Source organism: Sciurus carolinensis, chromosome 2 (assembly GCF_902686445.1).
Source record: "Sciurus carolinensis chromosome 2, mSciCar1.2, whole genome shotgun sequence".
Classification (NCBI taxonomy): Eukaryota; Metazoa; Chordata; class Mammalia; order Rodentia; family Sciuridae; genus Sciurus; species Sciurus carolinensis.
Window position 1 is genome coordinate 76,714,201 of NC_062214.1, and position 22,721 is coordinate 76,736,921.

At 37.1% G+C, this 22,721-nt stretch overlaps 1 protein-coding gene across 1 annotated transcript in view; it reads right to left on the reverse strand.

Annotated features, from left to right (window-relative positions):
• The window catches only part of Herc2 (HECT and RLD domain containing E3 ubiquitin protein ligase 2), a 207,278-nt gene that overhangs the window by 103,214 nt on the left and 81,343 nt on the right, over nt 1-22,721 (reverse strand). Inside the window, 14 exon segments of the mRNA XM_047538401.1 lie at nt 31-223; nt 1,255-1,442; nt 11,295-11,486; nt 12,145-12,296; nt 12,417-12,553; nt 12,632-12,805; nt 13,575-13,708; nt 16,327-16,522; nt 16,616-16,743; nt 16,847-16,979; nt 17,232-17,446; nt 19,767-19,917; nt 21,079-21,182; nt 21,551-21,721. Of these exon segments, the coding sequence (XP_047394357.1) occupies nt 31-223; nt 1,255-1,442; nt 11,295-11,486; nt 12,145-12,296; nt 12,417-12,553; nt 12,632-12,805; nt 13,575-13,708; nt 16,327-16,522; nt 16,616-16,743; nt 16,847-16,979; nt 17,232-17,446; nt 19,767-19,917; nt 21,079-21,182; nt 21,551-21,721 (2,268 nt within the window).

Below are 22,721 nucleotides of genomic sequence, written 5' to 3' on the forward strand. Positions count from 1 at the left end.
CTAAGTAAATGCCTTCAACAAGTCACCCACCTGAATCGTCCTCTGTGTCAGAGTCCTCTGCTGAGGGCTGCGCAGAAGCTGGCAATTCTGCCAGCTTGAGGTCGTACTTTCCTTCTTTCCCCATCCTGTAGGAATTGGTACTGCCTGTGTCCCACTGGACCCTGATCCACCCATCTTCTCCCAGCTCACCAATCACACGGCCGAGGCCTGGGGGTGGCCCATCCTGGAACAAAATAAAGACCAGTTAAGAGGGCACATGCCCTGCTGTGTCCACCATGGTCCCTCACTAAAGATCTGCACATAAACATCTGTCAGCAACCCTCCCTGTGAAGATGTCTAAGTAAAGGTAAAGCAAACTTCACAGTAAAAAACCAGTCCAAAACCTACATGCAAAATGTACAATTCACATCATTTTAAATCAAATGCCATGGAATAACATGGTCATGTTCCTTTACCCAAGAAATAACATACTCTCAGGTTATAATTCCAATTCCCACTGAGCAAATGCAAAGTTACAGGCTTTCCAGCAAGGTCCTGATGGGCTTTTCCTTGACCCCCTCAATCCCTCATAAGGCACTGAAAGAGCAGAAACATGAAAAGAGCCCAGTTCTTTGCATTCTCCCTCTCTGCTTCCTCTGGAGCTGGGCCCCAGAGTAGACAGTCTGTTTCCCATTTCTAAGGGAGAAAACTATTTATAGGATGCTGCTACCTATCCCTGGACACTTTCATTTCTATAATTACTGTGATTATAATCACATGAAGGTGAACAATGCCCTAACTTAACTAGAGCAATGATAAGTGACACCTATTTGAGGGCACTTGAGACAGATTTGGAAGTGATGTTATGAGATTTGGGCACTTCATGAGCATATGGCCATGAACCACAGAGGCAGCATCTGGGTTTCCTGCCCCTTCACAATATTAACATTAAGAATGAGATTCACTTTCTTTTGCTCACTCTCACTCCAGTTCCTGTTGCACATCAAATGAAGCCACAGGCCAGTGAATTTTCTGAAAATAGCTGCCACTCTTCCCAGTCTTGATTCTGTTCAAAGTGTCCTTTGTAGTAGGCTGCTGTTAATCTCTGCTAATTTTGTCTCAATTTAGCTACTCAGGAATCAACAACGAAGTCATCCATCAATCACACCTGCCCTGAGTTAAGACGGTTAAATACTCTAATTTCCACTAGTATCATATAAATCAGGATGTGCCAAAGATAACACAGTGTGTGACTTGTGTTAAATCTCGAAGTACCTGATCGCCCCATTTCCAATCCACACCTCTCATGACCCTGGTTCCAATCTTCATCATGGCAGCCAGTTCTGGCCCTGAAACAGGGAGCTGCACAGGAGTTGTTTCCTTCCGTGTTTCTTCCAAAACTGTAGCAGAGGCTCCTCGGGCAGAAGCATTCATATCTTCCTCAATGTTGTCACAACTAGGACCTGTCAGAGCATCAAAAACAATAGCTCAGGGTTGGAGATATAGCTTAGTGGTAGAAAATTCCTAGCAGGAATGAGGTCCTGGATTTGATCCCTGGTACTTTCCCCTCAAAAAAACAAACCCAAATATGTTTTCTTTTACCCTCAAAGTCCTGAAGACATTAGCAATCTATAAGGTAGTTTTAATTGCTTCAAAATATGAATTTGTAAAGCTTATTTTTAATTAAATACATTTTTTAAAAACTTAAAGTGATTCCTTTAAGGAAATAATTTTTCTTCATGTTGAAAATATTTTTTAATTGTATAGAGTGTCATGACTTCTGAAGCAGCTAATGTCATCCTAAACCTGTGAGTTAGGGATACATAGTAAAGGAGGTGATTTACATTATTTTGATGTAACCCAAGTGCAATTTGACTGTAACTTTCTATACAATGCTATTTTTTAAAAAAATAATTATAGGAATAATAGAAAATTTTAAATGTGTAGAAAATACTTCAGATTAATAATCACCACTCTGATGTAATTATTGTTGAAAGGTTTGTGACGACAAGTTAATATATGTTATATTTATTGTTTGTGTTAAATTTTTATCTTGCCTTAAACATTGTCTTGTAAAACTATTCTCAGATGTGAAACGACTTAGGGATTTGTGTGGTACTTCAGAGTCAAGACTCATGGTTATAATAGCTTTTAGACTATTTCACTTGTTAGTCTTATTACCACACTTTCAATGTTTCTGTGCCCTTTCCTCAGCTTCCTGCTGTGGCCTTTAGTGTGACCAACCTGCCTTTCACAGAGCCCATGCTCTCTGTCTGGGCTCAGTTGGTGAACCTCGCTGGAAGCAAATTAGAAAAGCACAAAATAAAGAAATCACCTAAACAGGGTTTTGCAGGTCAGTTGAGTTGGTAAATAGCTACAAATGCCCTACTGTTGATACATACATACACACACACACACACACACACACACACACACACACACACAATTAGTAAGTACTGATAAAGACTTTAAAGAATCAATACTGTATTTTTCATCAATTTATTCAATAAAAAGTATGGAAATTTTCCCGATTAAATCTAGTATAAAAAGGAGGTAAAGGGAAGGGCAAAATATGTATATATGCTCAGAAAACAAAAAGATATTAAAATGCTCCAAAAAGATACTAATTCTACTTCTAGGAATCACTCCCCACCCAAAAGAGGAAGATGATTGTTAGAAAGATACTTACATATCTTTTTATACTACAAAACAAAGATAACCACCTAAATGCCTAACAAAGGAAAATTAACAAATTCTTAATTACCATTTTGTGCAAGAAAGAGTTGACAGCACAGGTTGCAGATGGGACTGCTACAGGATGAGAACTTGATTGACATCTGGGAACCTGGATCTCAGGAAGGTTCCCTTAATACCTAGGTGATGAACGTGGCTCACTGCCCTAGGTGATGAACATGGCTCACTGTGTCTGAACCATCTGCACATATAATGTGGTCTGTGCTGAACCCTGCTTTCCTCTGGGATCTGGAACTTGGTATGTATCAGGCAGAGGTCGTTACCCGATTACCCCCAGTGAAAACTCTGGGCATCGGGTGTCTAATGAACTTCCCGGTAGACAGCACTTCTTGCATGTCATCAGAAGTTGATCGGAAAGGGGAGATTAGTGTTCTGTGTAACTCCACTGGGAAAGGGAGGACTCCATAACCTTGCGCCTGGTTTCCTCGGGATTTTACCCAGATGCCTTTTCCCCTTGATGATTCTGCATTGTACCTATTTGGTGTAATAAATTGTAGCTCTTAGTACCACTACACTCTGAGACTTGTGAGTTCTCCAGGCAAATTATATCTGGGGGTAGAAGTATTAGAAGGTCCATACACAGGGCAGCAGGAGGAAGATCTCTAGAATAACCCTAACTCTTCCTCAAACACTGCAGAAGCACTGATGATAGAATGAAGAATGAAGCAGACAGGGCAGGATAAACATCTGGTGCACGGATGGCTGCAGTCATTCACAGTAGGAAACAGAAGCTGAGTTGCTTTCAGGTGAAAAGAAGTAACATTTATCAATGGATCTGAAAATAGTAAAATGAGTCCCAAGAGAAGTGGGCTTGCTGATCCTCTGCCTGCTTTCAGTCTCACTGACTTAAGTTAAGAAGGGGGTGGGGAATGCAGTCCTAGTAACTCCTCCAGCTTTTGTTTTCTCCTCTAGGTGGAAGAAACAAGAGTCCAGATAGTCTCAAAGGCAGGCTTAGGTGGGCCCCACATATATATATAGTTTGTATTCCTCTCTCCTCTAAGCTTTAAAAAAAAAGTTAAATCCCAGGGCAGGAACAAAGCTTTAAACTAAAGAGGGAAATAGTCTTTTTTTCAGCTTAGGAGGTGCCTAGGCCACAGGTACCCAGAAGCGAAGAGGAATTACCTGCCAGCTAGGATCTCCCAGCTGTGTTGTTAATCTTAAAAATGCTAAATTTAGTACTAGAGGCTTAAATAAATTTGCAATGAGATAAAAAATTTCTTTTTTCCTGGATATCTTTTTTGTATTGGTGCATTATAATTATACATAATAGTGAGATTCATTGTTACATATTAGTACATACATGCAATACAACAATGTATTGGTCAATTTCATCCCCCAGATGTCTTCTTTCCCTTCCCCTCCTCCCTCACTAAAAGGGGATTTCTTTAAATAGTTTATATTTTAAAGTTACTGTATATGGATTCATAAAGTTAATATAAAATATTAATATTACATGCTTATGACTTCTTAGGTTCTAGACATCATACTGATAAGGAAAATTTCAAATATAGAAATTCCCTCTATTTTCTGCAGGAACAATTGGAATTCAAACTCATCAGTACTGTTAATAGAATAAGTCCCTATAATTAATGATTTGTGCTATGACTATTACCTCTTGAAACCTCTGGAACATTTTTAAAAAGGCAATTTCTGGGGCTGGGGTTGTGGCTCAGTGGTAGAGCACTTGCCTAGCATGTGTGAGGCACTGGGTTCGAGTCTCAGTACCACATATAAATAAATACTTTTTAAAATTTTTTTAAAATTTCTAGGAGATACAACTGTCATTTTTTTAAACCAATTCTTAGTTGCTAATGAGGCATTAAGAAAATAGATATGTGACTGACTATTAAAGGCCAGCTGTGTTTCAGCCTGATACATATTTTTCTTTTTCATGTTTCAATAAAACTTTATGGACATTGAAATGTGAATTCCATATACTTTTTACATGTCACCAAGTAGCATTCCTTTTCTGAAAAATTTCCAACCATTTAAAGATGTAAAAAATATTCTTAGTTTCATATTTTTCAATGGGTCAATGTGAACTTTAAGATAAAAAGAGCCTGAAAAAAACTTTTTTATTTGTACGTGGGCCAAGCACTGGCCTGAAAGCATCTCAAACTTTTCAGCCAAAAAACAGCACTATAAAACAACTAAATCTAACAGACATATACAGAACACTCCATCCAAAGAGTAAAATACATATTCTTCTCAAGTATACATGGAATACTCTCCAGTTGTTTTAGACCATAAAACAACTTTAATTTAAAGAGAGTAAACGCATACAAATCACCTTCAACCAAAATGGAATGATTACATACAAATCACCTTCAACCAAAATGGAATGATTAGAAATGTATTCGCTTGCTTTCCAGAATGGCTGCACTAATTTGCAGCCCCACCAGCAATGTATGAGTGTACCTTTTTCCGCACATCCTCGCCAACACCTATTGTTGCCATTCTAATTGGGGTGAGATGGAATCTTAGGAAAGTTTCGATTTGCATTTCTCATTTGACCCAGTTATCCCACTCCTTGGCCTATACCCAAAGGACTTAAAATCAGAATACTCCAGAGATACAGCCACAACAATGTTCATAGCTGCTCAATTCACAATAGCCAGATTGTGGAACCAACCTAGATGCCCTTCAATGGATGAATGAATAAGGAAACTGTGGTGTATATGTATATATATATATAATGGAATATTACTCAGCCTTAAAAAAGAAAATTATGGCATTTGCAGGCAAATGGATGAAATTGGAGAATATCATGCTAAGTGAGATAAGCCAATCTCAAAAAACTAAAGGACAAATGATCTCACTAATAAGCAGATGATGACACATAATGGGGGATGGGGGTGGCAAGAATGGAGGAAGGAGGGACTGTACAGAGGGATAAGAGAGGTGGGAGGGGTGAGAGGGAAGAAAAAAAATAACAGAATGAATCAAAAACTATTACCCTAGATAAATGTATGATTACAAAAACGGTATGCCTCTACTTCATGTACAAACAGAAAAACAAGATGTACCCCATTTGTTTACAATAAAAATGAAATTTAAAAAAGAAAAAAATTTATTCACTTGGCAGAAAATCCGCAAGCATGTGGAAATTAAACAACACACACTTGAACAATCTCTGGGTGAAAAAAATCATAATCAATGTTAAAATTATTTTGAGACATATCAAAACACAACATATCAAAACAGTACAGCAAAAGCAATGCTAAAAGATACATACTTAATGAAAGCATGCACTTAAAAAAGATCTCAATCAATAACTCCATGCTTGGAGAAATTAGAAAAATAAAACAGAAAAACCAAAGTAACCAGAAGTTAAATGAAATAGAGAACAGAAAAACAATAGAAACAACAAAACCAAAAACTGTTTTTTAAAAACATCAGCAAAATTAATAAATCTTTGTGGAATAACTAGGAAAAAAAGAAAAGATGCAAATAAATAAAATCAGAAATGTAAGTAGGGAAATTACTACCAACATAAAAATGATTACAAAGGAATATTATAAAAAACTATATGCCAATAAACAGGATTACCTGGATGAAATGGATAAAACCCTATAAACAAAACATAATTAGAAGCTATTTTGAAAAATCTATACTCCAACAAAATAGAAAATTTCGAAGACATCAACAGGTTTCTAGAGACATATGAATTGCCTAAACTGAACGAGGAGGACATACACAATTTAAATAGACCAATTTCAAGTAATGAAATAGAAGAAATCATCAAAAGCATACCAACAAAGAAAAGTCCAGGACCAGATGGGTTCTCAGCCGAGTTCTACAAAACCTTTAAAGAAGAGCTCATTCCAATACTTCTCAAAGTATTCCATAAAATAGAAGAGGAGGGAACCCTCCCAAACTCATTCTATGAAGCCAATATCACCCTGATACCTAAACCAGACAGAGACACATCGAGGAAAGAAAATTTCAGACCAATATCCTTAATGAACATCGACGCAAAAATTCTCAACAAAATTTTAGCAAATCGCATACAAAAACATATTAAAAAGATAGTGCACCATGATCAAGTGGGTTTCATCCCAGGGATGCAAGGCTGGTTCAACATCAGGAAATCAATAAATGTAATTCACCATATCAATAGACTTAAAGTCAAGAATCACATGATTATTTCGATAGATGCAGAAAAAGCATTTGATAAAATACAGCATCCCTTCATGCTCAAAACACTAGAAAAAATAGGGATAGTGGGAACATTCCTTAACATTGTAAAGGCCATCTATGCTAAGCCCATGGCTAATATTATTCTAAATGGTGAAAAACTGAAAGCATTCCCCCTAAAAACTGGAACAAGGCAGGGATGCCCTCTTTCACCACTTCTACTCAATATCGTCCTTGAAACTCTAGCCAGAGCAATTAGACAGACCAAGGAAATTAAAGGGATACGAATAGGAAAAGAAGAACTCAAACTATCCCTATTTGCTGATGATATGATTATATACTTAGAGGAACCAAGAAATTCCACCAGAAATCTTTTAGAACTCATAAGTGAATTCAGTATAGTAGCGGGATATAAGATCAATGCACATAAATCTAAGGCATTTTTATACATAAGTGATGAATCGTCAGAAAGAGAAATTAGGAAAACTACCCCATTCACAATAGCATCGAAAAAAATAAAATACTTGGGAATCAATCTCACAAAAGAGGTGAAAGACCTCTACAATGAGAACTACAGAACACTAAAGAAAGAAATTAAAGAAAACCTCAGAAGATGGAAAGATCTCCCATGTTCTTGGATAGGAAGAATTAATATTGTCAAAATGGCCATACTACCAAAAGTGCTATACAGATTCAATGCAATTCCAATTAAAATCCCAATGATGTACCTTACAGAAATAGAGCAAGCAATTATGAAATTCATCTGGAAGAATAAAAAACCCAGAATAGCTAAAGCAATCCTTGGCAGAAAAAGTGAAGCAGGGGGTATCACAATACCAGATCTTCGACTCGACTACAAAGCAATAGTAACAAAAACGGCATGGTATTGGTACCAAAATAGAAAGGTGGATCAATGGTACAGAATAGAGGACACGGACACAAACCCAAATAAATACAATTTTCTCATACTAGACAAAGGGGCCAAAAATATGCAATGGAGAAAAGATAGCCTCTTCAACAAATGGTGCTGGGAGATTGGAAATCCATATGCAGCAGAATGAAACTAAACCCATATCTCTCACCATGCACGAAACTAAACTCAAAATGGATTAAGGACCTCGGAATCAGACCAGAGACCCTGCATCTTATAGAAGAAAAAGTAGGTCCAGAGCTTCAACATGTTGGCTTAGGACCAGACTTCCTCAACAGGACTCCCATAGCACAAGAAATAAAAGCAAGAATCAATAACTGGGATAGATTCAAACTAAAAAGCTTTCTCTCAGCAAAGGAAACTATCAGCAACGCAAAGAAAGAGCCTACAGAGTGGGAGAAAATCTTTGCCAATCATACTTCAGATAGAGCACTAATCTCCAGAATCTATAAAGAACTCAAAAAACTCTACACCAAGAATGCAAATAATCCAATCGACAAATGGGCTAAGGAAATGAATAGACACTTCACAGAAGAAGATCTACAAGCAATCAACAAACATATGGAAAAATGTTCAACATCTCTAGTAATAAGAGAAATGCAAATCAAAACCACCCTAAGATTCCATCTCACCCCAATTAGAATGGCGATTATCAAGAACACAAGCAACAACAGGTTTTGGCGAGGATGTGGGGAAAAAGGTACACTCATACATTGCTGGTGGGGCTGCAAATTAGTGCAGCCACTCTGGAAAGCAGTGTGGAGACTCCTTAGAAAACTTGGAATGGAACCACCATTTGACCCGGCTATCCCACTCCTTGGCCTATACCCAAAGGACTTAAAATCAGCATATTACAGAGATACAGCCACATCAATGTTCATAGCTGCTCAGTTCACAATAGCCAGATTGTGGAACCAACCTAGATGTCCTTCAATTGATGAATGGATAAAGAAAATGTGGTATATATATACAATGGAATATTACTCAGCCATAAAGAATGATAAATTTATGGCATTTGCAGGCAAATGGATGAAATTGGAGAAAATCATGCTAAGTGAGATAAGCCAATCTCAAAATACCAAAGGACGAATGATATTGCTAATAAGTGGATGATGACACATAATGGGGGGTGGGAGGGGTTAGTGTTAGGGTTAGAGTTAGGGTTAGGGAGGGGGTCAAGAATGGAGGAAGGAAGGACTGTATAGAGGGAAAAGAGAAGTGGGAGGGGTGGGGGGGAAGGGAAAAAATAACAGAATGAATCAACCAACATTACCCTATGTAAATTTATGATTACACAAATGGTATGCCTTTATGCCATGTACAAACAGAGAAACAACATGTATCCCATTTGTTTACAATAAAAAAAAGAAAAACATAAATAACCTAACCTGACTCAAGAAAATAGAAAATCTGAATAGATCTATAACAAGTAGAGACTGAATCAGTAATCAATAACTCCACAAAGAAAGTGTAAAACCACTTATCTTAATAGGTGAATTCCATCAAACTTTCGAAAAAAAAAAAAAAAAGAATTAACACCTATCTTCAAATCCTTCTAAAAAAGAGCATTAGGAACACTTCCAAATTCATTCTGTGAATCCATTATTACCCCAATAACTGTAAAACCATGAAATATTGCTGAATGAAATTAAAGACCTAAATAAAGGCAAAGACATCTCACATTCATAGAGTGGAAGTTAATATTGTTAAGAGGGCAAAAACTCGGGACTAGGGATATAACCCAGCTGGTAGAGTGTTTGCTTTGCAAGCACAAGGCCCTGGGTTCAATCCCCAGGACTCAAAAAAAAAAAAAAAAAAACAAGATGACAAAACTCCACAAAGTGATCTATAGATTGCATATAATATAATACCTAGCAAAATTCCAAAAGGACCTTTTTGCAGATATGGAAAACTTAGCCCCAAAATTACTCATATGGAAATGCAAGGGACCCAAAATAGCCAAAATAATCTTGAGAAAGAAAAAACAAAGTTGAAAGACTCTGATGTCTCAGAAGTCACTACTCAAAAGTCTATAAAGTTACTACAAAGTCACAAAGTACAGAACTGGCATAAATGACAGACATGTAGAACAACAGAAAGAAACTCAGAATCCAGAAATAAAACCTTCAATATCTACAGACAATTATTTTTCATAAGGATACCAAGATGTTGAGGGAAAAAATAATCTTTTCAACAAATGACACTGGGGAAGCTGGATACCAAAAAAAAAAAAAAAGTTGGACCTGGCATCATGGAAAAATATATCTAAAAATGGATTACAGATTTAAATACAAGAGTTAAATTATAAAACTTACAGAAGAAAAAACATAGGGGATAATCCACCTTAACTTTGCCAATGGTTTTCTGAATATGACATGAAAAAGCAGACAACAACAAAAAATTAGATTTCAGCAAAATTAAAAACTCAGTGCAATCAAAGGGAAAATAACCTACAGAATAGGAAAAAATTTCCTCAAATCATATATCAGGTAAAGATCTACAGATATGTAAAGGGCTAACATCCAGGCTATCTTTAAAAGAATTTGAGGATTGGTGTCAATTCCTCTTTAAATATCTAGAACATGTCCAAGGTGCATTTATTAATGATACCCATACAACTCAATAACAAAAAGGCAACAAACAACCCAATTCAAAATGCACAAAGGGAATTAAGTAGACATTTCTCCAAAGAAGATATGCAAATGGTCAACATGTAAAGAGGCTCAATATCAGCTCACCATTAGTGAAATGCAAAACCTCAATGAGATACCACTTTATACCCACTAGGATGTCCTTAACCCAAAAACATCAACAAAACAACAAAAAATAACTAGTTGGTAAGGATGTAGAGAAACTGGACCCTACAATATAATATGGTGCAGCAGTATGGAAAAGGTGGGTATGTCTCAGCAAATTAAGCACAGTACATATTACCATATGACCTTACAACTCCACCCCTAGGTACATCATCAAAAAGGCTGGAAAGAGGTGCTCAAACAAAAATTTGTATACGAATGTTCCTAGCAGAACTACTCACAAAAGCCAAATGGCAAAAACAGTCCAAATACACAGCAAAATGCTGTAAATTCATACAATAAAACACTTTTCACTCATAAAGAGGCATATAACACCAAAATAAGTCAGACACCAAATGCCACAAACTATATGATTCCATTTTATAAAATACCAAGAATTTGAAAAATCCATAGAAAGAGAAGCAGATTTATGGTTGCCAGGGACTGGATAGTGGGGGAAATCAAAAGTGATTGTTAAATGGGAATAGGATTTGCCCGTGGGATGATGAAAAAGTTCTATAACTACAGTAGTGGCAGTTGCACAAAATTGTTAACGTACTTAAAACCATGGAATTGTAAATCTAAAATTGCTAAAAGCTAATTTTATGTTATCTGTATCTTACCATAATAAAAAAGAGAGATATCAAAGCAAAGTTGTGACATTTTTCATAAAACACCCAAAGATGGTGCCAACCTACCAATCAGTCGTAGTGCTGTCTGTGTAAGGGCCAGTGTGCCAGAGTTGAGCAGGAGGTCAAGGTTGTTTGCACCATGCTGCAGGGTGAGCATGCTGAGCATCACCAGAAGAAAGCGAGCTTGTGGAATGGTCCCCAGGCTCGGTCCTGATGGGTTCTCATTGGTAATGGTTTGCAGAGGAACAGGCTGAATACCTAGTAAGCATTAGCATTCATATACTCAATTTCTTGTTCACAGATATAAGACTATGCATGATACAGAAAGCATTGTCATTTTGATGTTTGTTTTAACTTCTATTTCAGCGAGTCTCCACACAGTGTAGACACAGGACAGCTGTGTCTTACAACAATCCTTCCACCTGTATTCCACACACAGCTAACTCCATCTGTCTAAGACTTAGCATGCTGCTCTCTAAATATCCCTGGGGCCTCCTTTCATTCTCAACGTAATAGTTATGTTTCACTTTTTTTCCACAAAACCAATCCTAGCATTTCACTGAGATGCTCAAATTACCCGGGAAATAGGTATTAATAAAGAACACACACGTTACAAGTGTATGGAATAAATGATAATCATTAAAATGTGAAAATGTAAGTTTTACATTTGAGTACTTCCGAGATTTTGTCTTATGTCAAATTTTGAAAGTTCTCTTTAAAATCTGTGAAAGCTCATAGTGACTTAGATTATCAATCTGATACGCAAAATCACTAAAAGCAAAAAGTGGCATTTGCAAGTACCTACAACATATAATGAATGCCAAACTATGAAATGATGCTGACGCACTCATTGACATTACCACAACATCAACTTTAATATAGTCTTTTAAACATTGGGAATTTTTTTTTAACTCACCAAGTTCTTTAAATTTGGCATTTGCATCCATTAAAACATTTCGAATATTCTGGACAGCCCAAGCATACAGCTTGCCAAAAGTTACTTCCAAGAGCATCCGATTAAAAGGCGGGATCAAATCAACATCCTTTAAACAATCTGTAAGGGGTTCCCTTTCAAAGAAAGATTAAAAAAAAAAATTACTTAGTACACTGCCAGACTTTTAACTCTAATAGAACAATGTTGTGTCGCCACAGATTCCCATAATTAAGGAAAAATGTTATAAATTTTACCCTATATCAATTCCCTCAGGAATAAGCCTTTGCCATCCACAAAACATAGCATACTGCACAGATGGAAGTAAGAAATTTTTGGCTGCCAGTTTCAAAATTGTATCTATCCCTTCCAGGCGAACCTCTGCTCTCTCCAACTGCAAGATATCAATACGTACAGTTCAGTGTTGGGTTTATTACTTGATGCAAAGAGGAATGTTCTCATAAAACTTTACCTGTTTTAGTAGGCACTTTCTCATTTTTTCCACATCTACAGGTTCTTCTTTAAGGGCAAATTCAGCAATCGTACTGAGGAGTGCGGACTGCGGATAAAGACCCTGAACGTTCTGCTTCAACCATTTGTATTTGTGAACACCTGTAACTGTACTCAACAGTGGCTGCCATTTATCCTAACAAAGGAGAACAATATGCACCATTCGTTTATCTTATTAACATGTATTCTAAAAGTTACTTTAATATAAATAAATAAATGGCAATAAATTTAAATTAAGGCTGGGGTTGAAGCTCAGTGGTGGAGCACTTGCCTCGCATGTGTGAGGCACTGGGTTCAATCCTCAGCACCACATAAAAATAAATTAATTAAAGGTATTGTGTCCATCTACAATAAAAATAAAAATAAATTTAAATGAATAAGTTTTTGTTTTTGAGTTGTTTTTGTGTGTGTGTGATGCTGGGAATCAAACCCAAGACCTCGCACAAGCTAGGACAAGTGTTCTACCACTGAGTTAAGCCCCCAGCCCATGTATTTTATAATATATAATTTTTTATTCAAAAAAATGACCTATAAACATGCTTGCAAATGAATTCATAATCTCTTTATTTACACACTTTGGAACAGGCTAACTCTGCAAACAAACTTTAAGATACCCTTCATGTTAATAGCCTCAGGGACCAATACAGTTTCTGGAACAAAGGGTACATTCAATAAATAAATGATGGATGAATAATGATGCAAGTTAGTACCAAAAATAAAAGGAAACACTTCCCTTGCTATAGCTCTGAACACAGTACCATTAGTCAAGTCCATTAGGCATCAATGGGGGCTGTACTTTTAATTACAATCTACTTTATTCATTGCCTTACAGGTGCTCAGGACAAAGGCAATACTTGCAAATTCCCTTCTATTCAGCCACTCTCAGAATACAGAAAACATTTCACCTTGGGAGATTTAATTGTAATGGGTCTTTTATCCACATTTATTGGACTATGAGGCAAAATGCAAGCTTCTTCTAAATCACTTTCTTCATTCCCAATTTTTTCTTCATCATCAGTAGATTCTGGCTTCTTAGGCACTAGTTGAAAACAACATGCATATGAAAATCATTTACTTAAATAAAATTTCAAATTAAGAAACACTTAAGTTTGCATGAAGAATGAATATTTTCTTCAAAGAAATGTGTAAACAACATTGTAAACCTTAATGCTTAAATGACAAAAGTATCACAATTAGTTTCCCATGACATCCAGTAATAACACTCTACTACACCATGTTAAGACAAAAAGAATGAGGGTGCCCTGATGAGTAGAAGCTCTTAAAAAAAGGGAACCCAGGGCCAGCAAATTTTCCTTAAAAAGAGCCAGAAAGTGAATTTTTGAGTTTTTCAGGTCATTCAGTTTGTTGTAAATAATTAACTCTACAATTTTTAGCACAAAAAATAGCTACAGATGAAAATTAGATAAATAGATTAGTTTATTACCATAAAATTTCACTTATGAATTCTATGACTTAAACTTTATGAAATTTTCATGTGTCAAATCGTGTCAAAAATACCCCCATTTTTAACAATTGAAACTACAAAAGTTGTGGCTCACAGGCAACACAAAGTAAGCAACAGGCTATATCTACCCCAGAGATCTTGTCTTGTCCTCACTGATCTAGGGCTGTGATTCTTACCACCAGTGTGTAATTAAACCAAATAGATACTTTTCCTATGTTAGAGAAACTTCTATTGAAAGTACAATGTAATGTGTGATATATCTTCCATGTTTTTTTTTTAAATCTCTTTTAAGGTTTTAGTCTAATTTAATAATATAAATAAACAAAACAACATTATACCTGGGCAGCTAAGGGCTAACACAGTAAGTCTGCTGAAACTGCAAATTCCCAACAAGGTCTATACTTTGGCCAACTCCCAAGAATGAGTCCTGAGCCATTGGAATATTCTGCCTGATAAGTGTTTTTGTGCACCTGAGGCTCAGGGTCATATGTCACCAGTTTGGTCAGACAGGCAATACTAACAATGCAACTTTTACAGTGCTTACCTGTTTTGGCTCTGAGGAGCTGGGATCTAAGTAATTAAGGTCAGTCATGTGGGCACCAGCCCCCAGTAAAACCAAGGCCCAGGTTAGCTTCCCCTGATGGACAACTCTTCATACATGCTGCCACAAATAGTTGCTAGAATAACTAAGCACATCCCCACAATACACCACTGGGAGGAGACCCTGGAAGCTGGTACCTAACTTCCTCTGGAATCCCCTTCCTTGTTAATTTTATTCTATATCCTGTAAGTATAATGGCAGCTCTCCTGGGTCCTACAGAGTGTTTCCCACAAGTGATCAAATCTGAGGGTGTGTTCAGAGATCTTTTATATGTCATTTAATTTATTTCAAAGAAGGGGAGGGGAAAGGAAGAACAAAGAAAGGAGGAAAGGAAAAAGGGACAAAAAAGGAAAACCAGTTTCAAATATCATATCAAGTCTATAAACCCACAACAAGAAATTTTAAAAGGTGATAATGTGGCCTCAGAATCCATGGGCACGAGGTGGCCAGCAGGGAGGGAGGTCATTATTCTGTCTCATGCCAAGACAGGCCGGTGATTTGGCTATGAGTTTCCCAGCTGCCTTGGCCAAAAGGATCTCAGAAGTGACATTGTTATTACTTCCTAATCCACAGCATTTCCAAGATTCGGACAAGATGCTATGATTTACAGGTTTCCTCAGCAAGAATCATTTTGGGATGGCTTCTAGAACACCTTAGCCTTCCTTTATTATTCAAAATGTTCATCAAAAACTCAGTATTGTTTAAAGGTTGGACTGAGGTTAAACCAATATAAATCTTAAGAATATAATCAGAAATTTCTGTATTTATAATCACAAGTAACCAAACTATTATTTAACACAGGTCTTTTTTTTTCATACCCTCACATAGTTGCTTCCTCAAAATCAGTAACTTATAGCTCCCCTTTATAATAATGCTCCACAGATCAGAATAGCATAGACAACCTTATCTACAGTTTTGCCTTCCATGGTGTAAGTTACCTATGGTCCACTGTGCTCCAAAAATATTTATATTTGTCTTGACTTTTTCAAGAGAGAAAGACCATATTCACATAATTTTATTATAGTAAATCACTGCAATTATTCCATTATTATTCTCAATCTCTTACTGAATGTAATTTATAAATTACACTTTATCACTGATATATGCATATATATATAGGAACAGTATATAGGGGGTTTGGTACTCTGTGGTTTCAAGTATCCATTGGGGGTCTTGGAATGTATCCCACAGATAAGGGGGTACTACTGTACTCAATATTTTTAAAAAAAATTCTTTACAAGAATGCAAGATTAAATTATGAGATTAAATATTCTACTCTATCTCATTACCAAGACAACTGACATTTTTAAAAAACTTTCTTTCCCCATCAATTTGGTAAAGTTCACAGTATTTACCTTTTACAGGATTAATCTTCTAGTTACCAAATCATAAAATTCCAAGTTGTTTCATTATCTGATCTTTTAGAAAAATAAGCAGGCTCTTTATGTTTAATCATTAAGTACACATATTTATCTGGTAGTAAGTGGAAATGCCAAGCGCACTGAACAGCAGCAAGCAGCTTTTCTCTAAAATCAGGGATTCAATACATGCAGTTCCTTTAACAGTATTTTCCGACCTTTCATATTCTTACCTCTCTTTTTTCTTCGTTCTCGAATTATCTTCTGAGCTATCCGCCTCCAACGGGGCAAAGAACTTAACAGTTTAAACTTAGACATTATAGAGAGGTCATTGCATACAGCAGGTCTCAATTCATTGAAGAGGAATCTCAACCGTTCAATGACAGGAGCGCAGACTTCCTTATAAGAACGGCCCTGTTCTTGGTGAGTCTGAAAAGTTAAAGGGAACAGAAAACTTAACAACAAGTGTTTCAGCAACTGTTTGCATAGCAAAGGAGAAAGAGAAATAATGAATGAATTCACCTTAATGAGGGAACATTTTGCTTGGTAGACAACTCTACAAACATCCACCACTGATTTAGGCAGTGTTCTGTGCTTTACTTGCTCAATACCAAGCGTGCCTGCATGAACTAAAGCTAATGCCACATGACCTGGAAGACATTGAAAAGAAGGGCAGGGCAGGAAAGAATGAGTATTGTAAGTCATTTGAAAAGTCTCAGTACAGCTAAAATATGTGAATACTGAGCTTCATACCTAAATCTTCATGTTTTAAGAGGCAACATAACAGCAAGCGGCCAACCTCTTCCACAGGATGCTCAGGAGGAAAGGTGATAGGTGTGGTCAAGTGGCACTGCCTACAGTACCTTTCAATTTGACACAGAAAGTCCTGCAACAGAAATGGTCAGAGACAACTTCAGAGCCACCCAGTGAATCTTCATAAGTCCTAATGGGCCACAGCTTCTGATATACTTGCAATCAGTAATACTCTGAAACCTTGCTGATACGTGAACAGAACCATTTTCTTACCGCAAAATCAACCCTCCAAATAATACACAAAATCAAGGTACAAAAGTATTCCCATGTCCAAGTGCTCATATAACAGAATTCTGAGTCAGAAGTGGGGAACATTCTGGCTTACTTTCACATTGTGGTCCTGGATGTTATTGTCTGCAATGGCTTGCAGGAATGCCTGGGAATGGTCACCCAGGGCCCGTCTGTGAGAACAGAGTCGGGATTTGCTGGCAGGTGTGCCCCCAGGAGAGCTGCAGTGGTCCTCGTCTTTCTCCTCATTGTAGCTGTAGTGTATCTGGCTCGTCTGTAGGCCTCCTGAGAAAATGGATGACTGAAGCCACTCTAGAAAAGGCAGGAGCAAGCATTAAAGAGGAACTTGACTGCACTCTTCAGAAACAAACAAAAGACACTGAACTGAATGCTCAATTTAGGTGAAATACAGCATCATGTGTGAAAAAGAATTACCTGTAACGTGTAAACTGACTGACAAATCTTCTGAATATGCAAGACAAGTAACACTTTCAGGTTACTCAACATACTTCAAGCATGGCATCAGAACTTAGTATAGCAGTTCCAATCCAATGTTTACAAGATCAGCAGTACTCTGCATAGAGCTTCCTGGTTCCAAATATGCAATGGGCTATGGTTTAAATATAGTTTGAGAGTGCCCCCCAAGGATTCATGGGTTAGGATTTGGGTCCTCAGTAAGGTGATGTAGATGTTAAGAGGCAGTGAGAGGGCTGGGGTTGTGGCTCATGGTGGAGCACTTGCCTAGCTTGTGTGAAACACTAGGTTTAATCCTCAGCACCACATAAAATTAATAAATAAAATAAAGGTATTTAAAAAAAAAAAAAAGGCAGTGAGACCTCTGAGAGGTGGGGCCCTAAAGCCACCAGGACCACACCCTCAGAAGGAACTGATGTAGTTCTCCCAGGATGCTAGCTGGTCCTTGAGAAACCAAGCTGTTATAAAAAACCTGAGCCTGACCCCTAAATTGCTCTCTGACCTTCTGTCTTACCATGTTATCAATGCCAAGTATGCAGAAAGGATAACAGCATAGCTGAAGGTTTTCTACAAAGAACATCCTCAGGCTAGGCTAATATTACTAGAATATTTATAAAGTAACAAGAACAAGAGAATATTTAACAAACAACACAAAATCTTTAAAAAGGAAAGATCTTAGAGATGGGAGGCCCAATGAACTGGAAAGGAGACCTGTGTAGTACAAGATACAGAAACAACAGTTCAACAAGAATATACCATCTGTTAGGGCAAACAGGAATATTAACTATTTAACTTTATGACAACCACAGGAAAGAATCGGACAGATTCTTAATGACACCCAGAAAGAATAATAATAACTTTATGACACCCAGAAAGAATCGGAATATACATCACTGTTGATTTTTATTAATGATTTAGGTTAACGAAGTATTGTTCCAAACACACATCAAATCTGAGAAGCACTTAGTATTCCTTTACTGAACATTTAGATTTAGAGTACTCAGGAGCATCCCCCAAATGATCACATTAATTATTCTAAAACACAAACCTGATCCTGATCCTCCCTGGTTCTATTCAGAACACTGGGAGCTCCTCCTTATCCCTCAAAGACAAGCTTCACATCTGAACCTGCAATGGATTCAGACCCCACCCACCAGGGCCCACAGCACTATTTACTCTTTCTATCTTGGAGGTTCCTATTCTCACTCCCTGATGATTTGAGGGAAACTCATCCTCCGCTAGTATGACCAGTGTCAAGGAGGAATGTAGGTAGGCACAGTGAGGGCATGGGCCCAAAGGTCTGCTCCACAGGGGACGGAGCAGACACCAACATCATCCTCAACAGACGTTCACTCTGACAAAAAGCTGGTGACCCCACCCTTCTCAACAGTGCCACTTACAATCTATTTCTGTCCAAAATCTCCCATATCCAGTTCCAGGACTGCGCTACTGGGAAGACTTTCTTCTGCAGAAACCCTTCTAAATGCCTCCATTTCATCATTTACCACTCTGTTTTCTGATCCACTTAGCAAACTGGTTCAACATCACAAAAGCAGCTGAGAGTGGAAGCATATCCTATCCATCTTTGCATTCCTAACACCCAGTATGGTAACTGATAGAAGCAACTAACTGCTCAACAGATACTTGCTGGATGGACAGATGCACAGAGGAGAAACGTACAACATATGAGATACAGAGAAACTTTAAAATTTTAGATGGTTACAAACGTTCCATCATATGAGATACAGAGAAACTTTAAAATTTTAGATGGTTACAAAAGTTATCATTCCAAAATGTATCTGCCCTGAGTCTGGTGAAACTGGAATTCTCGAATAGAAGGCTATTCCCAATAGGAAGGGGCAATCCGCACTGTGTGCAATTTAGAGATAATGGCTATCTTGGACCCATCTGTCATAGGCAATAAGTGAAACCAGTCAGAGGACAGACATTCCTGCACACTAGTTAGCTTTCCTGAGGCCACAGACCATAAGACAAATGAAAGCTGTTTCTAAATAACTGGTGGAATCTCACTATCCTATCCTTATTATTTTTCTTCAGCAACAGTTGATTTTTATCCCTCTCCTACCCTTAATGGCACTGATGGCTCAACTGAAATAAAATAATCTGATAGGTTAGCAGAAAACAAAGTTTTTCTTACTGGCACATTCAACCTCCACAGGAGACAGCGGTGTGCTCAATGCTAAATAGGAAGCATGTAATCCAAGGAGGAGGCCCAGATTCCTCTCTGTGTCTATCAGTGGTGAAGAAAGACTTCCCAGATCTGGTATGGTAACAACTTCTTGGTCAGGCTGGAAAAATTAATTTCAACATCAGTCTGAGAAAACAAGGTTAATTAAAAACATAAAACCAAAAAGAACAATAGCTTATGTGCTCAACATGTTCTTGAGCCATGAAGAGGGCAACTGGGTGTTCTGGGCACCCTGTTCCTACATCCTGCAATGAGTTTATACTACTGTGCTCAAGTAACAGTAGAACCACAAAAAACCCACACATCCTAGAAAGCAGACAGCTGACACACAGCTCTATGGGGAGGTGGGGGAGGAAATATAGATAAATAACTTAGCTAGAATATTCTTTAGGAAATCAAATAGTTTCCAAAGTGATTATATACAATGCTTCAGAAAATGATGAGTTGATATGTGCATAAAGAACTCAATGAGAAACAAAAATATAAGTGCTACTATACATTAGTGAATTGTGACTATTTGTGGAGGAAACAGTTAATTCTAATAAAAAGCAAACTCATTAAAAAAGAAAGCAAAAGTTCAAGTGAAAATAATCTTAAATTTTTCCACTCACACGAATTTACAGTTTTCCATTAAAATGATTTAAGCCCTATCCTATATTATTTACTGAATTTTATTACCCCAGAAATCTGAAAAGCCAATTCCAATACATAAAGTCCAATCCTCAGAAATCTATGTGAAGGATCTACCTCTATCCTATAGAACTATGCTCCTACAGATCTTCCCCAAAATTACATAATTGAGTATAGTAAGTCCTTCCAAATTTCTATATAAGTTCACACTTATTTTAAAGACCAAAATTTAAACTCTTTTTTTGTGGAATAGTGTCTATATTTCTCACACATTGACAACTTTAAAAATAATTTTTCAGGGCCAGGGTTGTGGCTTAGTGGTAGAGTGCTTGCCAAGCATGTGTGAAGGCAATGGGTTCAATTCTCAGCACCACATAAAAATAAATGCATAAAATAAAGGTATGTGTCCATCTATAACTAAAAAAAAAATCAAAAATTTATTCAAAGCCAACAGATCATAAATCTTAAGTGTAAATTCATTTATGGAAAAAATTTCTAACCAATCTTTATGTTTATCACTTAACTCCCCCAGAGGGCCCAAATATCAGTACTTCAGGCTAAAACTCATTCTATCACAAACACACAGAGGTCCTCTCCTGATGTCTCCCATGTCACTCCTGGCAGTCCTCACCTCCAAATACTGGCCAACACAGAAAGCATGCATCGATTCCCGTGTGTCTTCAAACTGCAAAGCAGCTTCTAAAGCTACCACTGGGTCTTCACCTACAAACTGAGCTGAAACAGAAAGGAAAGGAGCACCATGATTTCAATGCAATGTGCCTAGACACCTATATAGAAAGGGCAAGAAGGTAAACTCAAAAGTGAGGGATACAGAATATAATTATCTCTCACTCTCTCCCAGGATTGCCTGGCCCACCACAGAAAATGGAACAAATTCCAATAAGTTTTGGAACAAAGAATGCACAATAATGCACAGAACTTCTTCAACTGGGCCTGAATTTGTTGATAAGGTAAACACTAAAAGTCACAGATACATGAAAATATGTAGGGGCTGAAGAATGGAAGAGATCACTTATAAGCTGACCACTCTGCTTAAAATAACACATGCTATTGACAATGAAAAGAAAAATGTACAGCCTTACCAAGAATACTATTTCCTGTTAACGACTGTGTCTGGAAGTCCTTTATGTCATATACTTTCCCATCAATCACGGTCCAGAAGCCTCCATCTTTATTGTGGTTCTCCAAATCAGCTTTGCGTATAAGCGTCACTTCCTCATTATTTCTACAGTTCTGACCTGTAAAAAATGACTCTGCATATACAGAAACCAAAAATCAATCAATAGATCAATAGTTCAAATGAAAGACACAAACTGTCTGAAAAAATAAAAATTTTAAAATTCACAATTGCATTAAGAGAATAACATACCTCTCTTTGTAACTAACACTACAAACAAATTCTATTAAATACAGAATGATATTTTAAAAAAACTTACTCAGCAAGAATTTCAAATCTTGCTACATGCAGGGCCATAGAGGAAATCTCAACTGATTTCAAAGACAAACTTACAGAGCCTGTGTGCTGACTATAATATAGTTAAAACTAAAAAAGGTAAAAATAAGAAAAACAAATGTTCACATATTTGAAAATTATAAAATATGCTTCTAAGTAACCAAAAATTCTGAGAAAAAATATCTATGGAAATTAGAAAATGCATTAAAATGAGTGATAATGAAAATATTGCCCATCAAATCTTGGGATGAATAACTAAAGATATGCTTGGACATTAAATCTACATATTAGAAAAAACTAAAAGCTAAAATTTACTTTTGAGGTAATAAACATCAAATCAATAAAATTCTATTAGTTGATAATGACACTCAGAAAAGCTAAAACCTAACTGATGGGTCACCTTTGAAAATGCTAGGACACCAATCCGATAATATGAAAAATGATTGGGGCAGGGGGAATCATATCCAGCCTGTAAAAATTGTACCTAAAGTTAACTAACAGCTGAGAGCAAGGTTGTCAGGGGCTGACAATGGGGGAAATAAGAAGTCAGTCTCGAAGAGGTACAGAGTTTCAGTTGGGGAAAATGAAAAAAAGGTACAGATGGACAATATTGTTGCATGACGATGTGCATACACTCAATGTAACTGAACTGTGCACTGAAAAATGGTTATAGTGAGCCTGTACCACTAGCTCACACCTGTAATGCCAGTGGTTCAGGAGGCTGAAGCAGGGGATTACAAGTTCAAAGCCAGCCTCAGTACTTAGCAAGGTCCTAAGCAACCTGGCGAGACCCTGTCTCT